Source organism: Hermetia illucens, chromosome 1, assembly GCF_905115235.1.
Source record: "Hermetia illucens chromosome 1, iHerIll2.2.curated.20191125, whole genome shotgun sequence".
In the NCBI taxonomy this organism is placed as follows: Eukaryota; Metazoa; Arthropoda; class Insecta; order Diptera; family Stratiomyidae; genus Hermetia; species Hermetia illucens.
This window is the reverse complement of record NC_051849.1, coordinates 59,535,562-59,559,952: the sequence shown is the minus strand read 5'-3', so window position 1 is coordinate 59,559,952 and position 24,391 is coordinate 59,535,562. Positions and strand designations below refer to the sequence as shown.

The following is a 24,391-nucleotide window of genomic DNA, read 5'->3' as shown; positions in this document are numbered from 1 at the left end:
TGCTCATTACTTTACATACGATTTTGGTAGAGTTGTAGTGTATCTTGGAAGCTTCAGTTTTTCTGTGTAAAATTTGAAAGTTTGGTTGGAAATTCTACTATTATTAACAAAGTAGTTGGTTAAATTTGTTTCACCACTCCCTAGAAGGTAAAATCTCAGTACCACATCGAATTGAAAATCGGGTATATTCAATCTATATATACATATATAAACGGAACCATCCTGTACCTAATTTTTTTTACGTCAACAAATCCTTTTATACCTACAGCGTCATCCTTTCGGTTTTCGACTTGCTTATAATTGCTTTTCGTGGGTATTTCTATTTCGTGGTTTCTGTATAAATTCTTTTGTTGCTTCTGTGTTATTTTTTAAATTATGTATAATGAAATAATTCAGAGGCAAAACAACTTGAGGACTTCGCATTCGACTCGAGCCCGCAAGATTAAAATTAAAAAGGGGCAACCTCAAACTTTATAGCTTGACGATTGTCCGTTTTTCAGGTTCCAGTGCGGACCCACGAATCCATAAGGGCACGTGAAGTTTTGTTAAATGACACGTCTAAAACTGAAGTATTCAGAGGAACTACTCCCCCTCACTTCAACCGTTCGGTGGAGCTTCGGTATTTGCCGGTGCACCTCCAAAGTCAATCTTTTAATATTTTTTGATAGCTCTCCCCTCTAGGTGGCGATAAAGAAGTTGCATTAGACGAACAGAGAAAAATTATTCCTTCGGTAGTAAGCTACTGAAAATATATACTAATATTAGAGTGTGGAAGCAAGGACGACACCACACGAAAGAAGAGAACGATGGGGAAATATGGATTATAGCATGCGAAGAATGTTGACGATATAATTACGGATAAAGATTTCATGATAATAAATAGATTTACATTACATCTATGAAAGCCAATTTAGGATATGGAAATATATAGCTCCGAATCTACAGGAATCTGGGAAGGATCACCGTATATTCGATGAGTTTTTGTTAATCGTCGATAAATTGTGTCATTCATATTGTGGGTAAAATTTAGTGGAAATTTTAGCAGAAGTGGCTCATCGAAAGTAATCACGAAGGACTACTGTGGAGAGTGAATATTGGTAAACCCCCGGTTAAAAGTGAGTTGGTAAAGTAAAGGCTATAAATTGAATACATATGAATAAGGAAAGAAGCAACTTAGACTTATGGTGATAGTAGCTTTTCCACAAAAATACATCAAGATATTCCACATTAGAGCCTAAAATATTGTAAAATTTTATGGTTATATGGTGGACCTGATGGGAGGAGATTCCAGTAATTTCTAAAATATAGTCTTTAGTATTACTAATAACTTTATTAGAGAAGATGTCGGGTTAGAAGTATTTTGAGGCCTAGGTATCGTATACAGGCTGCGGCTGGGCGATTTCTAAGAATGATTACTTGAAGTAAGTGACCAATTTATAACCCCCGTACTCCCCATCTTCACGACTTATGTCAAAACTGAGACTATTTAGAAAGGGGCTAATTACGACTTAGGTCAGAACTGAAACTTGCTTAGGAAGGGACTAATTAGGACCTCGTTCTTCCAACTGAGAAAATGACTGTACACTGCGTAGGTTTTGGAATACTCAGTTCATGAGAAGGAACCCGTTTCGGATATTTATGGAAGTAATCGCGAAATCGGTGAAGTTTTATCATAGGTTACTGTGGGATAAGGAAAAGTTATAGTGAAACGACCTTTGAAATACCTCTGTGTGCGGTAGTTTCTCCAATTGACTCATTTTATTGAGAGATTTCCAGGAAGAATTCAATAATTAGCACCATTAACAAGGTTAGCACGAGGACGAAAATGGGTTGTGAAGACGACCCCGTGATATCGAGTGTAAGTTTTGTACCAACGCGGAGGAAAAGAGGGAATCATGGATATTCGCTTACTGTTTTGATTTTACTTCATAAAGAATAGTCCAAAGTATAAATACGAAAAGACCAGAAAAATATTGATTCGAATTCAAAAAGAAAACCTGGGAAGAAGTTTCAAGTGAATGTCCAGCTACAAAGGTTTATTTGTCTTAATGGCAGCGAGAAATTAAGGGTCGACCCTATTGAGGAGCATACGAGTAATGCGAACCAGCAAAAGGACCGTAAACACGAACTTGGCAAACCTAGGGAGATATAATGTTGGAGCAGCATTCGAGCGCATTGCCATCGATATAGCATAGTCGCAACTACATTTAATACCTAATCAGAAGGCTAAGGCATGCGTGGATGCATATTTCGAAAAATGGGTACGTCGACTTGGAGTCTTGTTAGAACTACATATAGACCAGGGGAGAAAGTTCAAGTCAGATCCGAAAAAATAAATGGCTTCGATGCTTTCTCGGGCCAAGATTCGGCGCAAGGCTGGGAACATTTCCATTGAGTATATTATGCTGGCTCGTCTTCATTATCTCTTGTTCGAAGAAAGTTGTTAGCGATTTCGTTCCTTCATATTCTGCATCTTTTTTATTAAGCTATGATTTAGAATTGGCCGAAATCGATTTTTAATGGCTGTATGCACAATGTATGGCTTTTCTTTTTCAAATCTTGCGACGAATAATGGCCAAGAAAGCATCGAAGTCGGTCAAAACACAATGAAAAATACCCGAAGAGGAGAGGAAAAAAGTGGCATCTACAGGATGTCTCGCAAAGGTACCCCATGTACCTGTAAGGTACTCGCAGCTAGTTAGCACTTGGCTCAAGGAACATTTCAAATAAGCTGAGCTAATGAAACCGGGCAGAAAAATACATAAAAATGAGAAGGTAACGGGGCTCAAAGAGGTCAAACGCAACAAATTAGACCCCTATGAGAGTTTCTTCATTGGAAAAGAGCATCAGGAACACCGTTTGAATACAGATATGGGTACACTCATATCTGTATTCACTGGTACCATAAAACGGACATTATAAATTAAGATATAATTAAGGTGCAGTCATTAAGATTTTTGTGGCACAGCGGAGATGTAAACCACCGACTGCATCGCCGGCAGTGTGAACGCCCCCTCCGAAGCACTGAAATACCGTCGGCATATCGGGCGGCTTGGCACAAGACCGGTGGGTTATGGTTCCTCCCTTCTTGCTGTGACCGCCGCAGTGGATGGCCGATCCTTGAAAAGTGATCTAGTAAGGGAACACGCCAATATAGTAATTTACAAGTGTAATTTTTGGTGCCATTGGCGAGTGTGAATGATATTGTCCTCATTCTAATGGGCAGACCTAGATTTGGTTGGCCCAACAATTACAAGCGAGGGCCCACGCAAGTTCATCAATTCCCCCCCGTCAATCTCATTGACTTAGAAGGACAATTGTTTGTTTATTTTTTTGTTCATGAATTCAGTCAATGCAAACACGCCGAGCCCAATGCGCAATTCTATGTCAAGTTAGAGTTTTTCAAACTCATATGTAAATTATTTGGCATCCTCAACATCGGAATAATGCCAGATTTATCCGAACGTTGAGAAGTGTTTCTCAAATAACCGAAGAAAAGCATGATCCATAAAATAATTAGGTGACATTAATAGTGATCGACAGGATCAAGCAAGGTACGATTTACGGACGAATCCTAAAAGCTCCTCGCAGGACAATTGTTGTTGCTTTATAATTCACAATGAGAAAAAAGTGAATCCCCAAAGGTGCAATTTAACTGAAAATTATTATACAATATCGATTTTTCTCGTCGATTATTGGATATTGCAGTGCGGGAATAACAGGACGCAATTTTAAGTACTACATTTGAAAAGACTGGTACCTTGTAAAACCTCAGGAGGATACCAACCATACCAGCCGGTACTTGCTTGGGGCGAATGAATTTAGGCAATTGGAGCAGGGTGACGAAAATTGCTTTGAAAAAGTGTGTAACATGTCAATTAAGATTGATGTCTAGCAAGGACACAAAAACTACATAAGACTTGGGCGAATACTGATTCGAATCTAGGTAAGAAGATCCAACATTAAATTCTGTTAGTTAGCTACGCAATCCGATCCATGGAAACGATGTGTGCGATCGGTACGACAATTACCTGTAGCAACTCCAGTTATGGAGGTTTGAGCGTTCCGCATGAAAGAAACTTTGGATTTTCCAGGTTTTATATAACGATAATCAGTCCGGGTATGGAGATTTGGAGGAACAGCGGAAAGATATGGTAGGATCGGCGATAATAGGTCTCTAGATTTGGATAGTTTCTGATAAAGCTTTGCGCAGAACAGTAGAAAAGGAGTGCGAGGGCCTTGAGAAGTCTGGGAAGGACCTGAAACGCATTTCAAGTAATTATGAACGGTGGCCTGCAGAGGTGGCTGACCTGTTATACCCCACCAAGGGGTAAATGGCAATATAGATAATGCGAAGAAGTAGACTTATTGTAACTTTATTAATAATAGCCCGATTTTCACCAAAACGCTGTAGACTCATGCTCCATGCTATAACCTAAACTGCTGTAATTTGGTGATTCTAGCATAAACTTTTGGAGGGAGGGGGGGTTGCAGTAAAATACTAAAAATTATAGTTATATACCATTATCAACTTTATTTGAACAGATATCGGTATGGAGGGAGCCTAGTGACAGACTCTTGTCTTTTTTCTGATTTTTCGGTTGGTTACTTTCTGACAATGGGTTCGTGAAAGAAATGATTCCTTTCGACCCTCCCCACTCCCCATGTTTCCAAAAAATGTCAAAACTAAGTGCCGGAAAGTGCTAACCGAGACCTTTCCTTTGATACCCCACATCACTTTGGTTTAGTGAAAAAAATGTACACCCCCCCCCCCCCTTTGCAGGAGGTAGCATGGTGCAATTGTATGTAACACTGTATGCGTGAGCAAACACAGTTCCCACTTTTACACCGAATTTGGTGTCAATCGTTATAACCATTTCCGCAAACTGATTCTAATAAGGTATTGTTTTACACAGGTGATACGTCGGCTCCCATAGCTTACATAAGGATAAGGATACCAATGATAACGGATTGCGCATTATCCAGTTAGCAGCATCACACGAAATGGTTGTTGGAAGTACCTGGTTTGCGCGGAAAGCGGTTCATAAACATATGTGGGCATCTCCAGACGGGGCCACTTTCAACCAAATTGACCATGTGCTGATTGAACGCCGCCACCTTTCTGCCTTGATGAATGTCAGAACATATAGCGGGCCAATATAGACTCGGACCACTATCTCGTTGGCATGGTGCTCAGACCTCTCTGACAATCAGGTGAGAGTGAATACTGAAGCCATCCACAATACAGCCCTCCGCGCCACCTATAAAAGGGAAATGGATGCCGCAATAACCGTAGTCAACAGAGGTCCTGGAGATGAAGCATCAACAAATGGTCTTCACAACCACCTGAAGCACGTTATCATTGATACGGCCACAAAGATACTTGGCCCCAGCCACAAAAAAAGTCGGGACGGCTGGTTTGACGATGATGGTAAGCTAGCAATGGAACGGAAGAATGCTGCATACCGAGTAATGTTGCATTCTCCAAGAATGCGGGCACGCGGAGAGGCTTATCACGAACTCAGTCGAACGGAGAAGCGACTTCGCAGATAGAAAAAGGAAGCCTGGCAGAACCAACAAGTCTGTGAACTAGAAAAGTACAGGAAACAACCGCACCAGGCGCGCAAGTTTTACCAACAATTCAGCAGGATGAAGCCTTATACATATACACAGCCTTATACGACAAAATGGGCATATGGGAGCGATGGGTTGAATACTATGATGAACTACTGAACAACCAGAACTTCGGCGAGTTTGAGGTCTCGCCAACTGAAGACGACGGACAAATACTACACCACCAAGTATAGGAGAAACAGTCCATGCAATTCATCGGCTAAAACATCACAAGTCGCCAGGAGCCGATGGAATTACAGCCGAACTGGTTAAATATGGAGGCGACCAGTTACACCAAGTGGTTCATCAACTTGTGCTCAAAGTATGGGACAGCGAATCAATGCCTGACGATTGGCAACGAGGCATTATCTGTCTCATACATAAAAAGGGAGATATCACACAGTGCAGTAATTATAGAGGTATCACGTTGCTGAGTACCATCTATAAGATATTCTCCGCTATCTTGCTAGGCCGGATAGCCTCATACGCCCAGAACATCATTGGCCCATACCAAAGAGGCTTCACTCCAGGCAAATCAGTAACAGATCAGATTTTCTCTGCGGCAAGCGATGGAAAAACTGTTGGAATATGGACAACAGTTGCACCATCTATTCATGGACTTTAAAGCCGCCTATGATAGCATAGCCAGGGTAAAACTGTACACGGCCATGAGAGAATTTGGAATCCCGACGAAATTGATAAGACTGACTAGACTGACCCTGGCCAATGTGCGAGGCCAGATAAAAGCAGCAGGATCATTCCCAAGACCATTGCACATCAATGATGGCAAATCAAAGTATACGGTGGTAACGTTAGCATCGAAAACCAATCAACCAACAACATCAAACCGCACTGGTCAAACAGGAAGAATAAGGATAGGAGAATACAACTTTGAGATCGTCGATAATTTCTCCTATCTAGAGTCGAAAATTACAACCGACTACAGTTACGATGATGAAATCCGCGCACGGTTGTTGTCAGCCAACAGAGCCTGTTTCAGCTTACAACAACTTGCTCAAACGTTCGAAACGTCTCACCACAGGGTCAAAGCTCTAACTCTACAAGACTATGATCTTGCCAGTCCTCATGTACTCCTCGGAGACTTCGGTTCGTAGCAAGAAGAATTGCGAACTCTTGGCCGCGTTCGAGAGAAGAATCCTCCGAAGAATTTTTGGCCCCCTACATGAGGGTGGACGATTTCGTGGCTTACATAACGACGAAATCAATGAGCGGTACCATGACCGTCAGGTTGTGGATAAAATCAGGCTCAATAGGTTACGGTGGGCGGGTCACTTAATCCGTATGGATGAGGATGATCCCACCCTTAAAGTCTATAAGGGCAAAATCTATGGTAGAAAAAGAAGACGAGGCAGACCCTGCCTAAGATAGAGCGATGGCGTAGGCCAGGACGCCAGACAGCTTTTAGGGATATCGAATTGGTGGACCTCGGCGTAAAACCGAGATGTCTGGAGTTCCTTATTAAGGTAGGCCTAGACCGGATACTGGTTGTTGCGCCGTTGATGATGATGATTGTTTTACACACACATCACGAAGAAAAACCCCTTCAAACCAAGGAAACTCTGATTCATTTGATTGCTCTAAGGTGCCCCTTAATGGGTGGCTTCAAAATTCACAGAAACGAAGTCAGTGGTGTCAGACCAGTTGCGAAAACAACGAGAAGAAAACAATATCATAATATGCCTGAGGCACTCAAATGCAATTTCCACTCTTATGCCACTTATGCATACTTGAACGTTTTTGTATGAAATTATGATTGCATTTCATTCGCATTTTGTATATTTTGCTCTATTTGCTTTTCCATATTAAGTTGTTACAACTTCTGTGGTCTGCACTGCTTTTTTGTTGTGATTTACCTCATAAACACCCACGCCTCTTACAGTAACTTTGCCGAGAAACCGTCACATTTTTTATCTATTGTTATAAAATCTCGTACAAATCCACAAAAATACACAACATTAAGTTCCGTTTTTTGCGCCATTAATCTGGGAAATAACAATTGATTACGTAATGTGCAAAACATGTCTAGAAATCATAAACTCTGGCATTAACAACGAGTTATCATCAGATTTCAATACCAATTTTATAAATCTATCACATTACTAGCCTGCTCTGGAGACGAATTTTCTTGAATCAGATGCCTTTAACCCTTTCAATGCCACGAATTCCTCCTTTGGACTAAATTATCTGACCAGTTACAGTCGATATAATCTCAACAAAAATTCCAAAAAGATAAAATCAAAACAAGTCACGTGTTATCGTTTTTTGGTATACAATCTGTGCGTTATTTTTAATGTATATATTCATAATCTAGATGTATTTCGCAAATTGTTTTAATTAATGCCCATTTGAGACGTATCTGCAGGTGATCTCCATCAGCATCATAAATTAGGGGGATTTGCATTTTTTAGAGGAATTAATTTAATATCCATCTTTGGGACTTTCTAAAATGCATTTTATGGATTTTCACAGATGATTATATTTGATTTATCTATTTTGGGATGTTCGCTGCAAATAGCATTATAGCTTCCAAAAGAAAAGTGCCGAGAATTCAGTTCACCCAGCCATTCAGTGATGAAGAATGAAAACAGTAAGCTGGTGAAGTATGCACTAATCTGGTTTATTTATAATTGATTCTCTTCAACTGGAAGATTTTTGCCGTGGCGTTGAAAGTTGAGTGGAAAAATCAAAAATGCAAAATAGCTCATGATAGTGAACTCATAACACGTTTGCTACCTTTTCGAATTACGTACAAGGCAATTTCAAGAAAAAAGTGAAGATGCGATTTTGTAAGCTGCATATTTTATGTTAATCACACTCGATCATCTCAAAAGGTGAACGCTGTCTTATAACAACATTGGACACTTATATAAATATTATCAGTATAAGGAACATACATGTCATTCAAATTAAAATACAATAAAAACTACTCAAATGAAGATAACTAATCAGCTCAGATTTTTTTTCGCAAAAATTAATCCTCTTGGAAAAAGTCTCCAGATGTGATATGTAAACTACTTTTACTTTTAACCCACCTAATTTTGGACTGTTTCATCACAAATGAAACGAGTTTGCATGGAGAAGTGGTTCAGATTCCAGAAATGCGGCAAGAAATTTGATAATATTGGGCATGTTTGCATAATTACGAAACTGATGGGCATTATATTATATCTTAATTTTGAGAGTTTTCGCTTCCATTTACATTAATGGACTTTTTGGTAATATTCTGTCTTCCTCTAAGTTTGTGATTGCAAAATCAACCATGGTTGTACTGAATGATTTGTAAAGAATAAGTGGATAAAATCAGCATCGTGAATGTCCTTGCTTTCTCAAAGTTAAATAAAGCAAAAAAATTGCGCTTATAGCGCATAATCGAATATCTTACTTACAATTTAACTATCCTAGTGAGATTAAGTGAGTTTGTAATCCTGTTTAGGACGTGTGAGTAGCTGAAAGAGAAAAAAAGGGATGTAATTAATATTTACCGGTTCCGCGTCAATATACAGAATTATAGCAAAGAGTAATATTGTTTACAATTGAATGTATCTGTAAGTTATAAAGTAGTAGGCAGAACATGCCAAATTTAAGCTCAACCTTGTAATTCAATTCAGTAATTCAATGAAGACGTCGTGACATTGAAATTTTAGCAATAAGATGTAGGTTGTCCTATGACATACAGACAAGAAAATTCATTTGCTAATATCCAGCATTTTTCTTTCACGTAACACCCCTTAGCTTCTTAAATTTCTAATTTCCACCAATTATATATAATAAATATTAATTTTTATTTTCCTTTTCATAATTTTATTCACAACACCCTTTAGTTTCTCCCAAAAACCATAAAATCCATTTCAGTGGTAAACCACTTTAGGCGATTTTCAGAATCGACTTTTTTATTACATAGATCGTTTAGCTATTCCAAAATAAATAGCAGAATTTTCAAAGCGTAATTCCTGTTTTTTTAGATTTTCTAACTGAGAGGATACAGGCTCAGGGTGGAGCGCCTAGGCGGTAGTCGCTTTATATCCTGATCCAATCTTGTAGTGCTATGTAAATGGCGTATTTATAGATACCTGGCGTCAGTCCCTTGCACGAGTGTATTTGTGTTTGTTGTGACTGTATTTTGTTCATAATTAATAGTGACAAATGTCTTCATATCCAAAAGGAGATTTTTCAAAAAAAATTTTGAAATTCGTTTTTCTCAAAATGACATTTTTCATATTTACTGGAAATCTAATTAAAAAACTAATAAATAATAATAACTCTTTACAAAAGTACGACATATTTTTAAGGCTGTTTTTCTTTGCATAATTAGTAAAAACAAAAAATGGTGAAAATTGAAATATTTTTTATTTGAACGCCTGCAAAATTTTTGAATGATTAAATAAGGTGGTGACTTAGAATTAAAGTCCTTTGGTTTCAGATAAAAATTGGAGTCGCTTGACATCCTGCAGGTGACGAACTCTAGTTTCAACCTTCAATGGAATAATGTCGCGTATGTTTTTTATAATTCGCTTAAATTTTTCAAAAAAAAATTTAAAAGTTATTCGGAATATGAATAATGTACTGTCAAAATTTGATTGAATTCCAATTAATTCTTCTTACTAAAAAAAATCTCAGAAAAGTTCGTGAAGAAAGGCCTTCTCATGGTTATCCACCCCTTAAGAGGCTTTTCCGATGTGATGCTTTTATATATTATTATTGGAGTTACAATTATAATAACAAAAATTTAATTAATGAATTTGATAATTCTTTTTATTTATCTTTTTTGGGTCAACTTGAGTCCTCTAAATATTAGAAGCATTTGTAATAACCTGGAACCAACAATGTAAACGTTTTCTTATTCTACATATTTGCCTCTATAATCCACGAAATAAGAAATTATTAAATATATAGTCGTGGTTCGGACCAGAACTACTGATGTGTAGAATAACGTGTGGAAATTTCAACCTGATCGGTTCAACAGAATTCCAGTTGTGCTTCCCATCAGTTGAAAAATTGTGGTTTCGAGAAAAACGACGCGTGATCTTCTATTTGCTGCAAATACTTCGAATTTGGTTTTAAAATTCCTGCAGTATACTCTCAACATATTCTAATTTCAAATCTATATAAAATAAAAAATTGACTTCTGGAAGCCGTCACATAGGAAAACACCTTTAAATATTTGCAAGTTTTATATAGAAAATTTTTAATATTTTGAAAATGGCCATTAACCCATTTTGTTGTTGTCTTCACATAGAGTTGGTTATGTCGTTTAGTATTAAATGCATTTTTAATGCTAGTTTCTGGCTAAAGCAAAATATTGTGGAAGCGAATGCTAGATCAAGCGGTTAGCTGTTGGGGAGATGCCGGCTCGGGGAAGGTCGGCTGAGCCGGTGCTGGGCAGTCGCATTTTATCTAATTTTCTTTGTGAACAATTTCTGTATTACACTAGTATCAAGTAGAGCGCCAGTTTTAGGAAAATTGTGTAAATATATTTTCCGTGTAAACTTAAACGATGAATGTAAGTTTGAGGTTATAAAAATTTCATTTTGATCTGCTAATTATGGTAATTTTAGCGGAGGCAGCGGGTATGATGTCCTAGGCATTGACTCTGGCTAATAATCTTTTCAATAATTTGCAGAGAAATCAGAATTACCCATCCCCTTTGTATTTGCTCCGCCACAGTAAAGGGGGCATTAGGGGAACTCGTGGAAGCTTCAGATTCGCAAGGGGAGAACCACATTGCCGTTAAACAATGTTTTTTTTCGACATTGCTGAGCCGCCAGACGGAAGATGCAGATGGATGATGAAGGGTCGGTCACTTCGCTAATTGCGGAATCCACGTTAAAGTTAGATTTTGGAATTTAGGTTCATAACGTTGAGTTTGTTGAAGTCACCCTTATATCGATTGCTACGAACCTTAACTATGACGTTGGATTCCAGGTTGAAGAACATCTCAATAGTGCAGCGGTATTCACCAATGAAGACTTCTAATTCAAAGGAGAAGGAGGCAGGATAGCAAAACGGTAGTGAAAGGGAGGATTATTCGATGGTCATTTTCATTCGTTTGTGGGTCTTACTGAGTCTGCTTGTAAGGGAACGGAAGGTCGGAGCCCCAAATCCAATACCGACCGATTCTACGATTCGGCTGTTGTTCAGCAGTGGCAAAAGTTTCTTACTGCGTTAACGATACAAACTTTAAACAACCTATCAAAGAGTATTAATTATCCCATCAAATGTCTCTTTACCTCTGACGTACATCATAGTGCCGTTGCGAAAAAAGGGATTCCAAAATTGCGTTGATGAGGGAAATATAATAGAAGCTGCAGCAAATAGTAACGATTTCGATAAGGGATACCCCATTACGAAAAAAATTTGCCGGTGGTCGTATAACTTTCAATGGTTCCGTGAGGGATACTAATGATAAGTTTTTCATTCTTAATGATGAGCAATTAAAAAGGTGGAAGGAGCACTTCAGCTCAGAATTCTTTGAATTGGTGAAGTTCCACTTGCTGTGAGTGATATGAAAAGCCATCGCAACATGTGCATACGCATTACTCCTTCAAGCGGAAACGAAATTATCTTTGCCATCAACAATGGGAACAAATTTGCTGACTTTGAAAGTCTTCCCATGCAATTTTTCCGAGCCGTCCTGCACCCTCTACGTAGCTGTTACTTTCATTCATTTTTAAATGCTGGAAATCTGAGACGTATTATGATGATTCCAGTGCTGCCTTGCTCTGGTAACGTCATCTCTTTGAAAATGAGAACTTGTTCAAAGGTCGAATGGAAATAAGCCATAAAAAATTGTATCTTTCTCTAAAAGTAGCTGGGACCACTGCCACTGGTTTCTTCCCAAAGATAATGGACTTGTTAAGTATGAAATTGTTCAGATTTATTAAGTAGTCCCGACATGCAATTATAAGTAAGAATGGAGAACAATGTGCACTACAGAATTTTCATACGATGTTTACATTGTATGTCTTGCCCCTTTTCATCTTCCAGCATCCCCCAATCTTCCAAAATGCGTTAAAAGGCGAAACATTTTTTCAGATTAAAATAAAAAATTGCCCAAAAAATAGGAATGCTCAGATGAAACATAGGGTCTGGAGGGAAATTAAGAGGTCATTTAATTGAAATCGCTATTGTAAAGAGCAAGAAGTTTGGGAATGCACAGATTGAACATCAGAGTTTACTCTATTCAACTTGGAAGGCAGAGCTTAGGAACAAAACTGAAAAAGTCTTAAATTTTCGCCGTTCGGATTTCCAACTGGCGACTCGCAGTTGCTCGCCTATTTGCTAGTTATTTGTGGAAGGTGAGCGGGCTACATTAGTGCTTTCTCATCTTTTACGTCATTTAAGTTTTAATCCTAGGACTTACACCACGACGAGCGTCATAATATAAAATATAAACGATTTCACGATAAAAGATATGCGCTGGAGGAAAGATACTTGAGGAGTAAAACGGATCGACTGAATGAGTGGAGCCACACATCTGGTTATCCCTATATCGCGATTAAATGAAGGAAAATGAGGGACGGATTAAAACTCCACTGACTATGCAACTGATGTTGCCGACCACCGATCAGTTCAGGTTTTTACGTAGATAACAGTAGAGTATATATTAGGGGTACCCATAAGTCATTAATTATTTGAGGATGAGTAATTTGTCATCAGTCGTGTACTAACAGCGAATGTGATAACATCTAATTTACAGTGAACTTAAGTAGAGCAGGTAGTGAGTAACGTGTAACTAAGTGCATAGCAAGATTAAACTTGTTTTGACAAAATGGAGGCATTTGTACCATCAGAGGACCATATACGACATTGCATGTTGTTTCATTTTCACGCTGGTTTGAACGCAGCTGCTGCGACTAGAAAAATTTGCGATACGTATGGCGAAGTGTTGGAAGTTAACAAGTGTCAAAGTTGGTATAGAAAATTTGCCGCAGGTGATTATGACCTTAATGATATGCCGCGAAGTGGCCGACCCGTACAGTTCGACGAAGACGCGCTGAAGTCGCTAGTGGAAGCAGATCCGAGATTGAGCATACAGGAATTATCGAGAAGCCTACAATCAACCTGGTCAACCGTACAAAGACACTTACATCAACTCGGCAAAAAGTGTAGACAAGGTGTTTGGACTCCACATGAATTAAGCGAAAGCAATAAGGACCAGCGACGAACAATTTGCACATCTTTATTGACGAGACTGAACTCAGATCCATTTTTAAACAGGATCGTAACTGGTGACGAAAAGTGGATCCTGTACGATAATGTAAAACGCTCTAGACAGTGGCTTTCAGCAAATCAGGCGCCAAGACCGACATCAAGACCAACATTGACAATGAGGAAGGTTTTACTCTCAATTTGGTGGGATTGTAGTGGAATCATACACTTCGAGCTATTGAGAGCAGGCGAAACGATAACAGCAGACTCATATTGTTCACAATTGGAACGACTTCAATCAAAGCTAATTGAAAAACGGCCAGCTCTAATCAATAGAAGAGGAGTCATTTTGCAACATGACAATGCCCGGCCTCACACAGCAAGAATCACGCAAGAAAAAATAAAGGAGTTAGGATGGGAAGTTCTACTTCATCCACCTTATTCACCAGATATTGCCCCATCGGATTATCATTTGTTTCGGTCGCTGGAACATTCCTTACGAAATAAAACTTTCAACTCTGTCACCGACGTCGAAAGGCACCTTCAGTCACATTTTGCTTCACGGCCGGCAGATTTCTACAGAAATGGAATTGAAAATTTGCGCAGCAGATGGCGAACTGTTATTGATAATGATGGAGATTATATAATTGATTAAGAAATAAAAATATTAAAGTTTTAATAAATTTTTAATATCTTACTTAAAAATAATGGATTACTTATGGGTACCCCTAATATTACGTGAGGACCGTAGTGGCCGGGCATTGAATCGTGGCGGTTTTGTGAGAAGAAAGAAATAATGATATCACTTACGCGATTAGCAACTATTATGAATGTGGAAGAATCGTGAAACCAAATTAAAAACATGATGCACAAAGTGGCCTTTGCAACCCTCGGCGGTCAGCCAGGTAAACGGCACATTAACGGAGATACTTGTCTTTGGAATGATGATGTTGAAATGAAAAAAAACACCTCCACCACAAGTTTCTCGACGATAAAACGCTAGCAAATTGGCAAAATTATAAAAATTCCAACCGGGAAGCAAAGAAAGCAGTCGCTGTCTCCCGAGCGGTCCATTACAAAAATCTTCACGATAAACTGGACACTCGGGATGGCGAGAGAGATCTGTATCGACTTCCCAAAAGCCGAAACGAACGCACAGATGGGTAGATGGCGAGAATATTTCGAGCAGATTTCAACTGAAGAATTTGCTCATCCTCCACTTCCACAATCATTGCCGACATTTGGAGCAGTTCCACTTGTCAGCGCAACTGAAGTCGAGGAGGCAATAAAACGAATGAAATCGGGGAAAGCCACAGCACCTGACAACATCGCATCTGAGCTCTGAAAAGCGAAGAGCTGGGACCCAACACTCTGGCTCAGTGAATTTTTTAATCGGATTATTCATGAAGGTAGAACAAGCAAGAAAGTGCCACAATTCTAATATGAAAAAAGAAAGGTAGTCCAGCAGAATGTTCAAATTACCGTTCGATCCGGTTACTTTCCCATACCATGAAGATTGAAACCGTTGAAATAACCGCGATTCAAGCCGGATTTGTCAAGAACTGTGGAACTACTGACGCAATACACGCTGCGTGGTTACTCACGGAGAAATACCGTGATAAGCATCATCCTCTTTACATTGCATTTTTGGATCTAGAGAAAACGTTTGACCATGTGCCACACGAACTCATTTGGTATGCTCTACGACAACACTTAGTACCAAAAGAACTCGTGCGCTGGGTTCAATTGCTTTATCACGATTCGAAAAGTAAAGTTGGAAGTGTGACGGGTATATCAAAACCGCTTCTTGTCTCTCTTGGTGTTCATCAAGGAAGCATCTTCTCACCACTCCTCTTTGTTCTTGTTATGGACACTGTCACACGGGGCATTAAATGTCCACCACTCTATACTCTGCTTTATGCAGATTGTAATAGCAAAAATGATTTCGAGCAACTTGTACAAAAATAAAATGATCGTATCATGAAACAGATTGAAACTTAATAAAACTGAATTTTTGACAACCGATACCCATGTCAGCGGCAATGACCTGCCCAAAACTGAGCGATTTAAATATCCCGGATTAATGGCTGATAGCATTAATGGAGAACTGCTTCATGAAATTGTTACAAGCATTAACGTAACCTGGATGAAGTGGCGTTCCACAACTGGCATTCTTTGTGATTGACATATTAACGAACGTCTTATATCTAAAATTTACCGCAATGTCGTCCGTCCTGTCGCTCTCTATGGTTCTGAGTGTTAGCCGACTATAGAAGATAATGAACGGAGCCTTGCGGTAATGCAAACGAAGATGTTGCATTGCACAAGTTGCGTGATACGTTTTGATCACATCCGAAATGAGGATATCCGCGATCGCTATGGGGTTGCCCCGATCGTGGAAAAACTGCAAGAGGGTGTCTTCGATGATATTTACTTGCCAAGATTGCTTTGAACATCGAAGCAGATAGTAAGCGACCAGAAACAATGGTGGCTTGATACGCTGGATGGGAATTTAAAAGTCTCCTGTTTGCATCCAGATCAGGCATTTGGTAGAAACAAACGGCAAAACCAATCACGGCGAGCCGAACCAGCTTGTCAACAGAACAAAGACTGAAGAAAAAGAAGAAGATTATTTTTCGACTTCTTCGATAATAGTTAACTGGGTTACGAATAATGGCTAAGTTCTGAATATTAATAATAACGTTAGATAAAACTTTTTTTTTCTGATGAATTGCCTCTGCAATGTTACAAATCCATAAGCCGTCTTTGCCTCTCAATTTTTCATCACCTGGATGCTAAGCTTAAAAAAAGGGTGAACCAAAGAAGGTGGGAACAAGTTGCTCTCCATTTAGTCCGGTTACAACTACAATTTTGTTTAAGTGCTGAGCACTTAAACAAAATTGTAGTTCCGGCCAAGCTTTGGTCTGAAGTATGGGCGGATTTACACATAGACATAAATCGTACTCAAATTGTGTTTTGTGAATTGTGTAAAGCGTTTAACACCTGTGAATGCTGCTCCCAGGGAGCCTTATACTCACGGCGTGTTCTATTTCAGTATCAAAGGCAAAATTTGACGTTATCATTTGTCCTAATATTCTTTGTCGGCACAGTCATCCGCGTAAATTAGATTCTTAGTATTTAATCCAGAACGGTGGGTTATACATCCATAACATCTTTCGGGCAAATGGGCTGGCGCGTGAATGCTTCAATGTCCGCGAGCCCTAATAAAAAATCGTGCATGAGAGGTATCTGCCGCCCACTTCACCTACATATGGCAGATATATCTGAACTGCATATTTAGCTGTCTCATTTAACAGCAAGGGTCAAAGAGTAGTATAGGTCCCAGGGCGAAACGTGGATTGGTACCCACCATGGAGCATAAAACCTGGGAAATGCCTGCTGAACCAACACCAACAGCTCTACTACCAAACCCTATCTCCACCTCCACGTGGTGACCGCTGGGAGCTCTTTCATAACGAAAAGCTGCAGACGGAGAAGGATGAAGGCGAGTCTCCCGCGCCTAAAAACGGCACAAATTGTACCGAGTGGTCCTCCAGGTTGGGGGTTGAGTAGGGCTGATAACCCTACACGGAAAACCGATGTTACGGAGCCACCAAAGGCCTCGGACAGGATGGATTTTACAACGACGAACTCGGCAACAACAACGGATTAACGATTTGCGCATTTTCTCATGGAACGTGCGCTCCCTGTACAGAGATGAAGCTGATAAGCAGCTAACCGATACCTTGCCCCAATATAAGGCTGATATAGCAGCGTTACAAGAGATGCGATGGACAGGGACCGGTTTCCTGGAGAAGAGCCACTACACCATATATTATAGCGGTTATCCAGTAAACCATGTGCTCGGAGTAGGTTTCTTAGTCAGCCAAAAAATGAAACCTGCTGTTATCGGCTTTGAAAGCATAAGCGAACGGCTATGCACTCTGCGCTTGCGAGGTAAGTTTAGAAATATAAGCCTCATTAACGTTCGAGCCCCTACAGAGGAGACTGCAGAGTCGGAGAAGGACACCTTCTACGAGGCAGTAGAACAAACCCTCGAAGCCTGTCCTAGATATAATATCAAAATCATACTTGGGGATTTTAACAGCCGATTTTAACAGCGATACGTTGGCTCCCATAGCTTACACGAAAAAATAAATGATAACGGACTGCGAATTATTCAATTAGCAGGGTCACACGAAATGGTTGTTGGAAGTACCTGGTTTGCGCGGAAAGCGGTCCACAAACATACGTGGGCCTCTCCAGACGGGGCCAATTTCAACCAAATTGACCACGTGTTGATAAAATGCCGCCACCTCTCAGTCTTGATGAATGTCAGAACATATAGGGAGGCCAATATAGACTCGGATCACTATCTCGTTGGCATGGTACTCCGAGCTCGAATAACAATACCACCCAGAATCCCCTCTGACAATCAGGTGAGAGTGAACACTGAAGCCATCCACAACACAGTCCTCCGCGACACCTATAAGAGGGAAATGGATGCCGCAATAACCGCAGTCAACAGAGGACCTGGAGATGAAGCATCAACAAATGATCTTCACAATCACCTGAAGAACGTTATCATGGATACGGCCACAAACATACTTGGCCCCAGCCGCAAAAGGAGTCGGAACGGCTGGTTTGACGATGAATGTAAGCTAGCAACGGAACGAAAGAATGCTGCATACCGAGTAATATTGCATTCTCAAAGAACGTGGGCACGCGCAGAGACTTATCACGAACTCCGTCGAGCGGAGAAGCGACTTCACAGACGGAAAAAGGAAGCCTGGAAGAGGCAACAAGTCTGTGAACTAGAAAAGAACAGGGAGCAACCGCACCAGGCGCGCAAGTTTTACCAACAAGTCAGCAGGATGAAGCCTTATAGACTTCGATGCTCATCCTGCCGAGACAAAGAGGGAAATCTGATTTGCGACAGAATGGGCATTTTGGAGCGATGGGTTGAATACTTTGATGAGCTACTGAACAACCAGAACATCGGTGAGTTGGAGGTCCCGCCAACTGAAGACGACGGACAAATACTGCCACCACCAAGTTTAGGAGAAACAGTCCGTGCAATTCATCGGCTAAAAAATCATAAGTCGCCAGGAGCCGATGGAATTACAGCCGAATTGGTTAAATATGGAGGCGACCAGTTACACCAAGTGGTTCATCAACTTGTGTTCAAGGTATGGGACAGCGAATCAATGCCTGACGATTGGCAACGAGGCATTATCTGTCGCATACATAAAAAGGTAGATATCACACAGTGCAGCAATTGTAGAGGTATCAACTTGCTGAGTACCATCTATAAGATATTCTCCACTATCTTGCTAGGCCGGATAGCCCCATACGCCCAAAACATCATTGGCCCATACCAAAAAGGCTTCACTCCAGGTAAATCAGCAACAGATCAGATTTTCTCTGTGCGGCAAGCGATGGAAAAACTGTTGGAATATGGACAAACAGTTGCACCATCTGTTCATCGACTTTAAAACCGCCTATGATAGCATAGTCAGGGTCAAACTGCACACGGCCATGAGAGAATTCGGTATCCCGACGAAACTAATAAGACTGACTAGACTGACCCTGACCAATGTGCGAGGCCAGATAAAAGCAGCAGGATCACTCTCAAGACCATTCGACATCAACAACGGTCTACGACAAGGCGATGCCCTATCATCCGTGATGCTGTCGTAAATGCAAGAGGTACGCTCCTCTTTAAGTCCACCCAACTACTGGGCTATGCTGACGATATCGACATCATGGGAAGAACCACCCGAGACGTACAAACTGCCTTCATCCAGATCGAGCAGGCGGCGCGAGATCTTGGGCTGCACATCAATGAAGGCAAGACAAAATATATGGTGGCAATGTCAGCACCGAAGACGAATCAACCAACAACATCAAACCGCACTGGTCAAACAGGAAGAATAAGGATAGGAGAATACAACTTTGAGACCGTTGACAATTTCTCCTATCTAGGGTCGAAAATCACAACCGATAACAACTACGATGATGAAATTCGCGCACGGTTGTTGTCAGCTAACAGAGCCTATTTCAGCTTACAAAGACTGTTCCGCTCGAAACGTCTCACCATAGGGTCAAAGCTCTTACTGTACAAGACTATGATCTTGCCAGTCCTCATGTATTCCTCGGAAACTTGGGTTCTTAGCAAGGAAAATTACGAACTCTTGGCCGGGTTCGAGAGAAGAATCCTCTGAAGAATTTTAGGCCCTTTACGTGAAGATGGACGATTCCGTAGGTCACTTAATCCGTATGGATGAGGATGATCCCACCCGGAAAGTCTATAAGGGCAATATCTATGGTAGAAAAAGAAGACGAGGCAGATCCTGCCTGAGATGGAGTGATGGCGTAGGTCAGCACGCCAGACAGCTTTTAGGGATATCGAATTGGTGGACCTCGGCGCAAAACGGGGATGTCTGGAGTTGCTTATTAAGGCAGGCCTAGACCGGATACCGGTTGTTGCGCCGTTGATGATGATGATTTAACAGCAAGAGGGTAACAATGCCAGGTGAACAATATGTATGTTTTAGCTAGTTACAGAGTAAAGTGTGGAATATAAAATTTTACAATTAAAAACAAATTTTCCAAGTTATATTGAAAACAGTTAATAATAAAAGGATTGGAAATACTAGTACTTTGAGGTAAGAGGAATGAAACATTTGATCCCGTAAGAAGAGAAAGGAATAAGGACTGTTTGATGTATGATTCGGACGACTCTAGGTCAAGGCGGAGGGATGCCGGAGAATCTTTTTAGATCTTAAAAACTGCTGAAGCTACTTTTTATATGTGATTATTAGACATAAATAAGGGAATTAAGTTTTCTCAAACATAAATTTTGCAGTGTCAAGCTTTTGTGTCTCATCTTATGGTTGTGGGCGCGATAATGAGTATTAATCAGTATATCAGTATATGTTAAAAATAGATCCCTCGTAGGCGTTTCAATACCACTTTTCATTTACCAAAAAGGCTATCCGTGGAATTTTACAGCTTCCAAACGTTTGACCGCCAAACCGCCAACAGATTGGATTCAAAGAATATATTGATTACGAGTTGAAATTATTTGACATGGACTTTTTTGAGTGAGTACTATCCTGGATGACTTTCTCGAAGTATCTCCAGAATACCTAATTGTTTCAGTTAAGTTGCTATGCTATTATTTGGTATTTATTCCAGCATTGCCAGCTGTTGTCACTTGTTTAATTATACAGAACAGAATTCAATTATGTACATACTCGCAGATGGTTAAACTTTGAATTTAATATTAGTCGGGAAACCTTCATGTCATATTAAGATTCAAATTGACGGAACACTGATCATTCATAGATACATAGATGAAAACGCAAAACTCATCAAACATTCTCTAATCACCATCAGCTTTTCACAAAGTGAACAGATTCAATTGAAATTCCGCCCCGAAGAAAGTTACATTAACATTTTGAAATCATTGACTTGATTGTACATACTCGTACATTTCCTCTACATATAAGCATATTCACTGAATGGCTCATCATTGTTAATAGGGGCATAAATAAGTGTAACCATAATATATAATAATATATGTATAACAAATCAGCAAGCGAAAGTGTTTGAATTTTTCATCCCAATTTACATCCTCCTACACTTGGGATGTATCAGGTTCGGACTTCCTTATACGGCGTTCTACTGCGTTGAAAAAAATATTAAGAGATAAACTGAAAAAAAAAGTGATCCGAAATGACCGAACTTAGTGGCGTCTTCATATAGTCATTAATAAAATTCTCATTCATTAGAAAGACCCACATGTTCTAGGGAACCCATAAATGACTCTCCAATAATGGTCAAAAACACATTAATATTGATTGGGGATACAAAAGGTAAATGATGCTACCGGTAACTGATTCTCCCAAAAGGCAAAAGAAGAATCAGAGCGTGGAGTTAACAATTTGGGAACAGCAAAATTGTGTAGATACTTATTTAGTTTCAAGTTCAAGGATGTTCCCAGAATTTAACTTTCTGGAATTAACGATCGCATGTTTTCCAATTTTAATTTTATTTCAATTGTTTTCAAGAATCATCAAATGGTTACAGCAAAATTTGTATCTTTTAGAAGAGTGCCCCTTCAGTAGTAAGTGTAGCTCTTGGGGTGTAAATATCACAACCTTCCTTTAATCAAGCATTTTCGAATATGTACAACACACTTCACAGAAGTAGCAACCTCTTTCCAGATTATTAAAGAACTTATTATATTTGCATTTCTCAATCGTTTGAATAGTAATGAACCATTAAATGGAAACGTATCAGCTTGCAATTGCATTTGTTCATACAAGTGGAGAGTTTATGTATAATAAGTGAGCTAAGTGTGCGGCATACTAAACTCATACATAGTAATTAGATATTTGGAACGCAAGCTGCTACCTTGCAGATTTATGTACATATTGGTTCACTAAAAATTAAATGAGTGAATGCTAGAAGTTGTTCAAGATCCGAACGAAATATATTTAATATTCAACTATTAGCTTATGGTCATTGATTACTTCAGCATTTTGTGACGCCTCTCTTCGCTCATTGACACCAATCTTTCAAATAATTACTAAAGATCATCAAAGGATAGTTTAGTGAACCATTAAATATATGCATATTGACTCATATCCCCCATCTTAGTGATTACAAAATAGAACCTAATAATTAAAATAGCTACGAAGATGGCTACGGTTTCATATTAAAGGCAACTCATCAGATGCTGCTTCATCTCTGCCCTGCAAGCAGCTTGACCGAAGGGGCTCGCATGTGTTATACGCTCTCTTTTATAATTCGCAAAACACAATAAGGGATGCGAATTATATCCAAAGTAAACCCGCCTACAGTTCGGATTAAGGATGCGGACTTAGGACTCCTCAATCCCTAAACAAAAATTATTTAACTCCGGCCAAGCCGTCTTCGTCCCTCTTTTAATTTTTGAACTCTGAGTATTAAACCCAAAAAGAGAAGTCCGTGGACCATAAAGAGGAGTGTGGTCTGGTTTGAAATCAAATAGATGCGGACTTAGAACTCCCCAATTCCTTAACAAAAATAGGACCTAATAGTTTCGAGAAATACCATTCCAATTCTTTTCATAAAAGCAAATATGGACGAAATAATTGCTTAAACCTCACCTAGGGAAGCTAGGGATATCTACGGACACTGCCTGTAGATTTTGTGAGGAGGAGGACGAAACCTCTATACACGTCCAGGGACTCTTCTTGTGCGGCACTTGTACAAAGTAGGTCGAGACATCTGGGAGAACACTTAATACCAGATGCAAAGCTGAAACATCTGGAAGTGGGGAACATACTAAAGTTCCTAACGGTTACAGGCCTGCTTGAGATACTATGATCAATAGGTACACTATAACCAGTAAAAGGGGCACAATAGTTCTTCAAGGACGCGGTGCGACTTTCCCTTAACAGAATAATAATAATAATGGATGAAATATGAATATTCACCTTTAATCCAGGTATTTGCTCTCATTCAATCTTATAACATAATCTGACTGAATAAAACTATATCTATCCGTCACGTGGACCCTTTTTGCTATATAATCTTAACTGCTATGGAATCTATCTTCTGTTATGATAGACACAGGTGTGAAATGATACCTTCAAGAGCCAATTACTGGTGTGTTGGTATTGTTAGTCTAGTCGATTTGACCTTGATGTCTTTTAATTATGTATACAGAATAGACAAGTAAGAAATTGCTTCTTGAAAACCAGCCCTAGAATTTGGACTGGATGCTTTAGATATAAAGGGTTTATGTTCAGCTAATATGAGAAACACTGCCCCAAATACTGTACATGCATGTATGCAAATACTGTACATACATGTATGCATCTAAATTGATCGTATGCATCTGAATATTTCCATTTCACACGTCGAGCAAAAACATCCATGCATATACAATGATACATATATTAGTTTTACAAAAGCTTTGAGTACAACCTAGATCGATACTGTTACATGTAAAATAAGACAACATGGAAATTTGTATGATACATCATCTGAAAAGTAAAGCTCAAAACAGGTGTTTTGAATTCTTTCTTGACGAAGTGTTATCAGTTTGTATTTGCTATTGTTAGTGCCAGCATGTAGCGTTTTATTGTTTTTTTGGTTAAGTTCGATTGTTGTCTTTCCGAAAATGGTGAAATAAGTGAGCTTGCGTTTGCAAAACGAATAAAAATACATTTTTTTAGAGAAAAATGAAATCTTACGTTGAAATATCAAAGTTAGGGAAATGTTCGCGGTGGGCAGTCCAGTTTGCAATTAAAACATTTAACGAGACAGGCTGTCACGCTAATAGATCAAAATCGGGTAGAAAATGACGCATGCCAGAGCAGGAAACTTATTCGCGAACCTGCTAAGGATCTTAAAAAAATTATCTGAGCTTGCTAGGGATCTGCGGAGAAAAATAAAAAATTTAAGCAAGAAGCGGAAGAAAGAGACTTGACGAAGTGGATCTCAACGGTTATAGAGTTAGAAAGAAACCGTAGCTTTTGGAGCAGGACAAAAAAATCGGTTGGAATGGGTTTGACGACGTCAATATATAAATATAAAATAATAATCTGAATTG

General features: G+C 39.6%; 2 protein-coding genes across 6 annotated transcripts in view; one reads left to right on the top strand and one right to left on the bottom strand.

Moving 5' to 3' along the window:
- The window catches only part of LOC119646882, a 270,812-nt gene that overhangs the window by 64,974 nt on the left and 181,447 nt on the right, over positions 1 to 24,391 (bottom strand). For all 5 annotated transcript variants that reach the window (XM_038047512.1, XM_038047510.1, XM_038047514.1 and 2 more), the window contains one exon: positions 9,021 to 9,080. The gene's annotated coding sequence lies outside the window, so the exon portion shown is untranslated. The remainder of the gene's footprint in view (positions 1 to 9,020; positions 9,081 to 24,391) is intronic.
- Positions 13,403 to 14,437, top strand: LOC119650444 (histone-lysine N-methyltransferase SETMAR-like). Its single transcript, XM_038053336.1, has one exon. It carries the CDS (start codon positions 13,403 to 13,405, stop codon positions 14,435 to 14,437), a length of 1,035 nt encoding a protein of 344 aa, XP_037909264.1.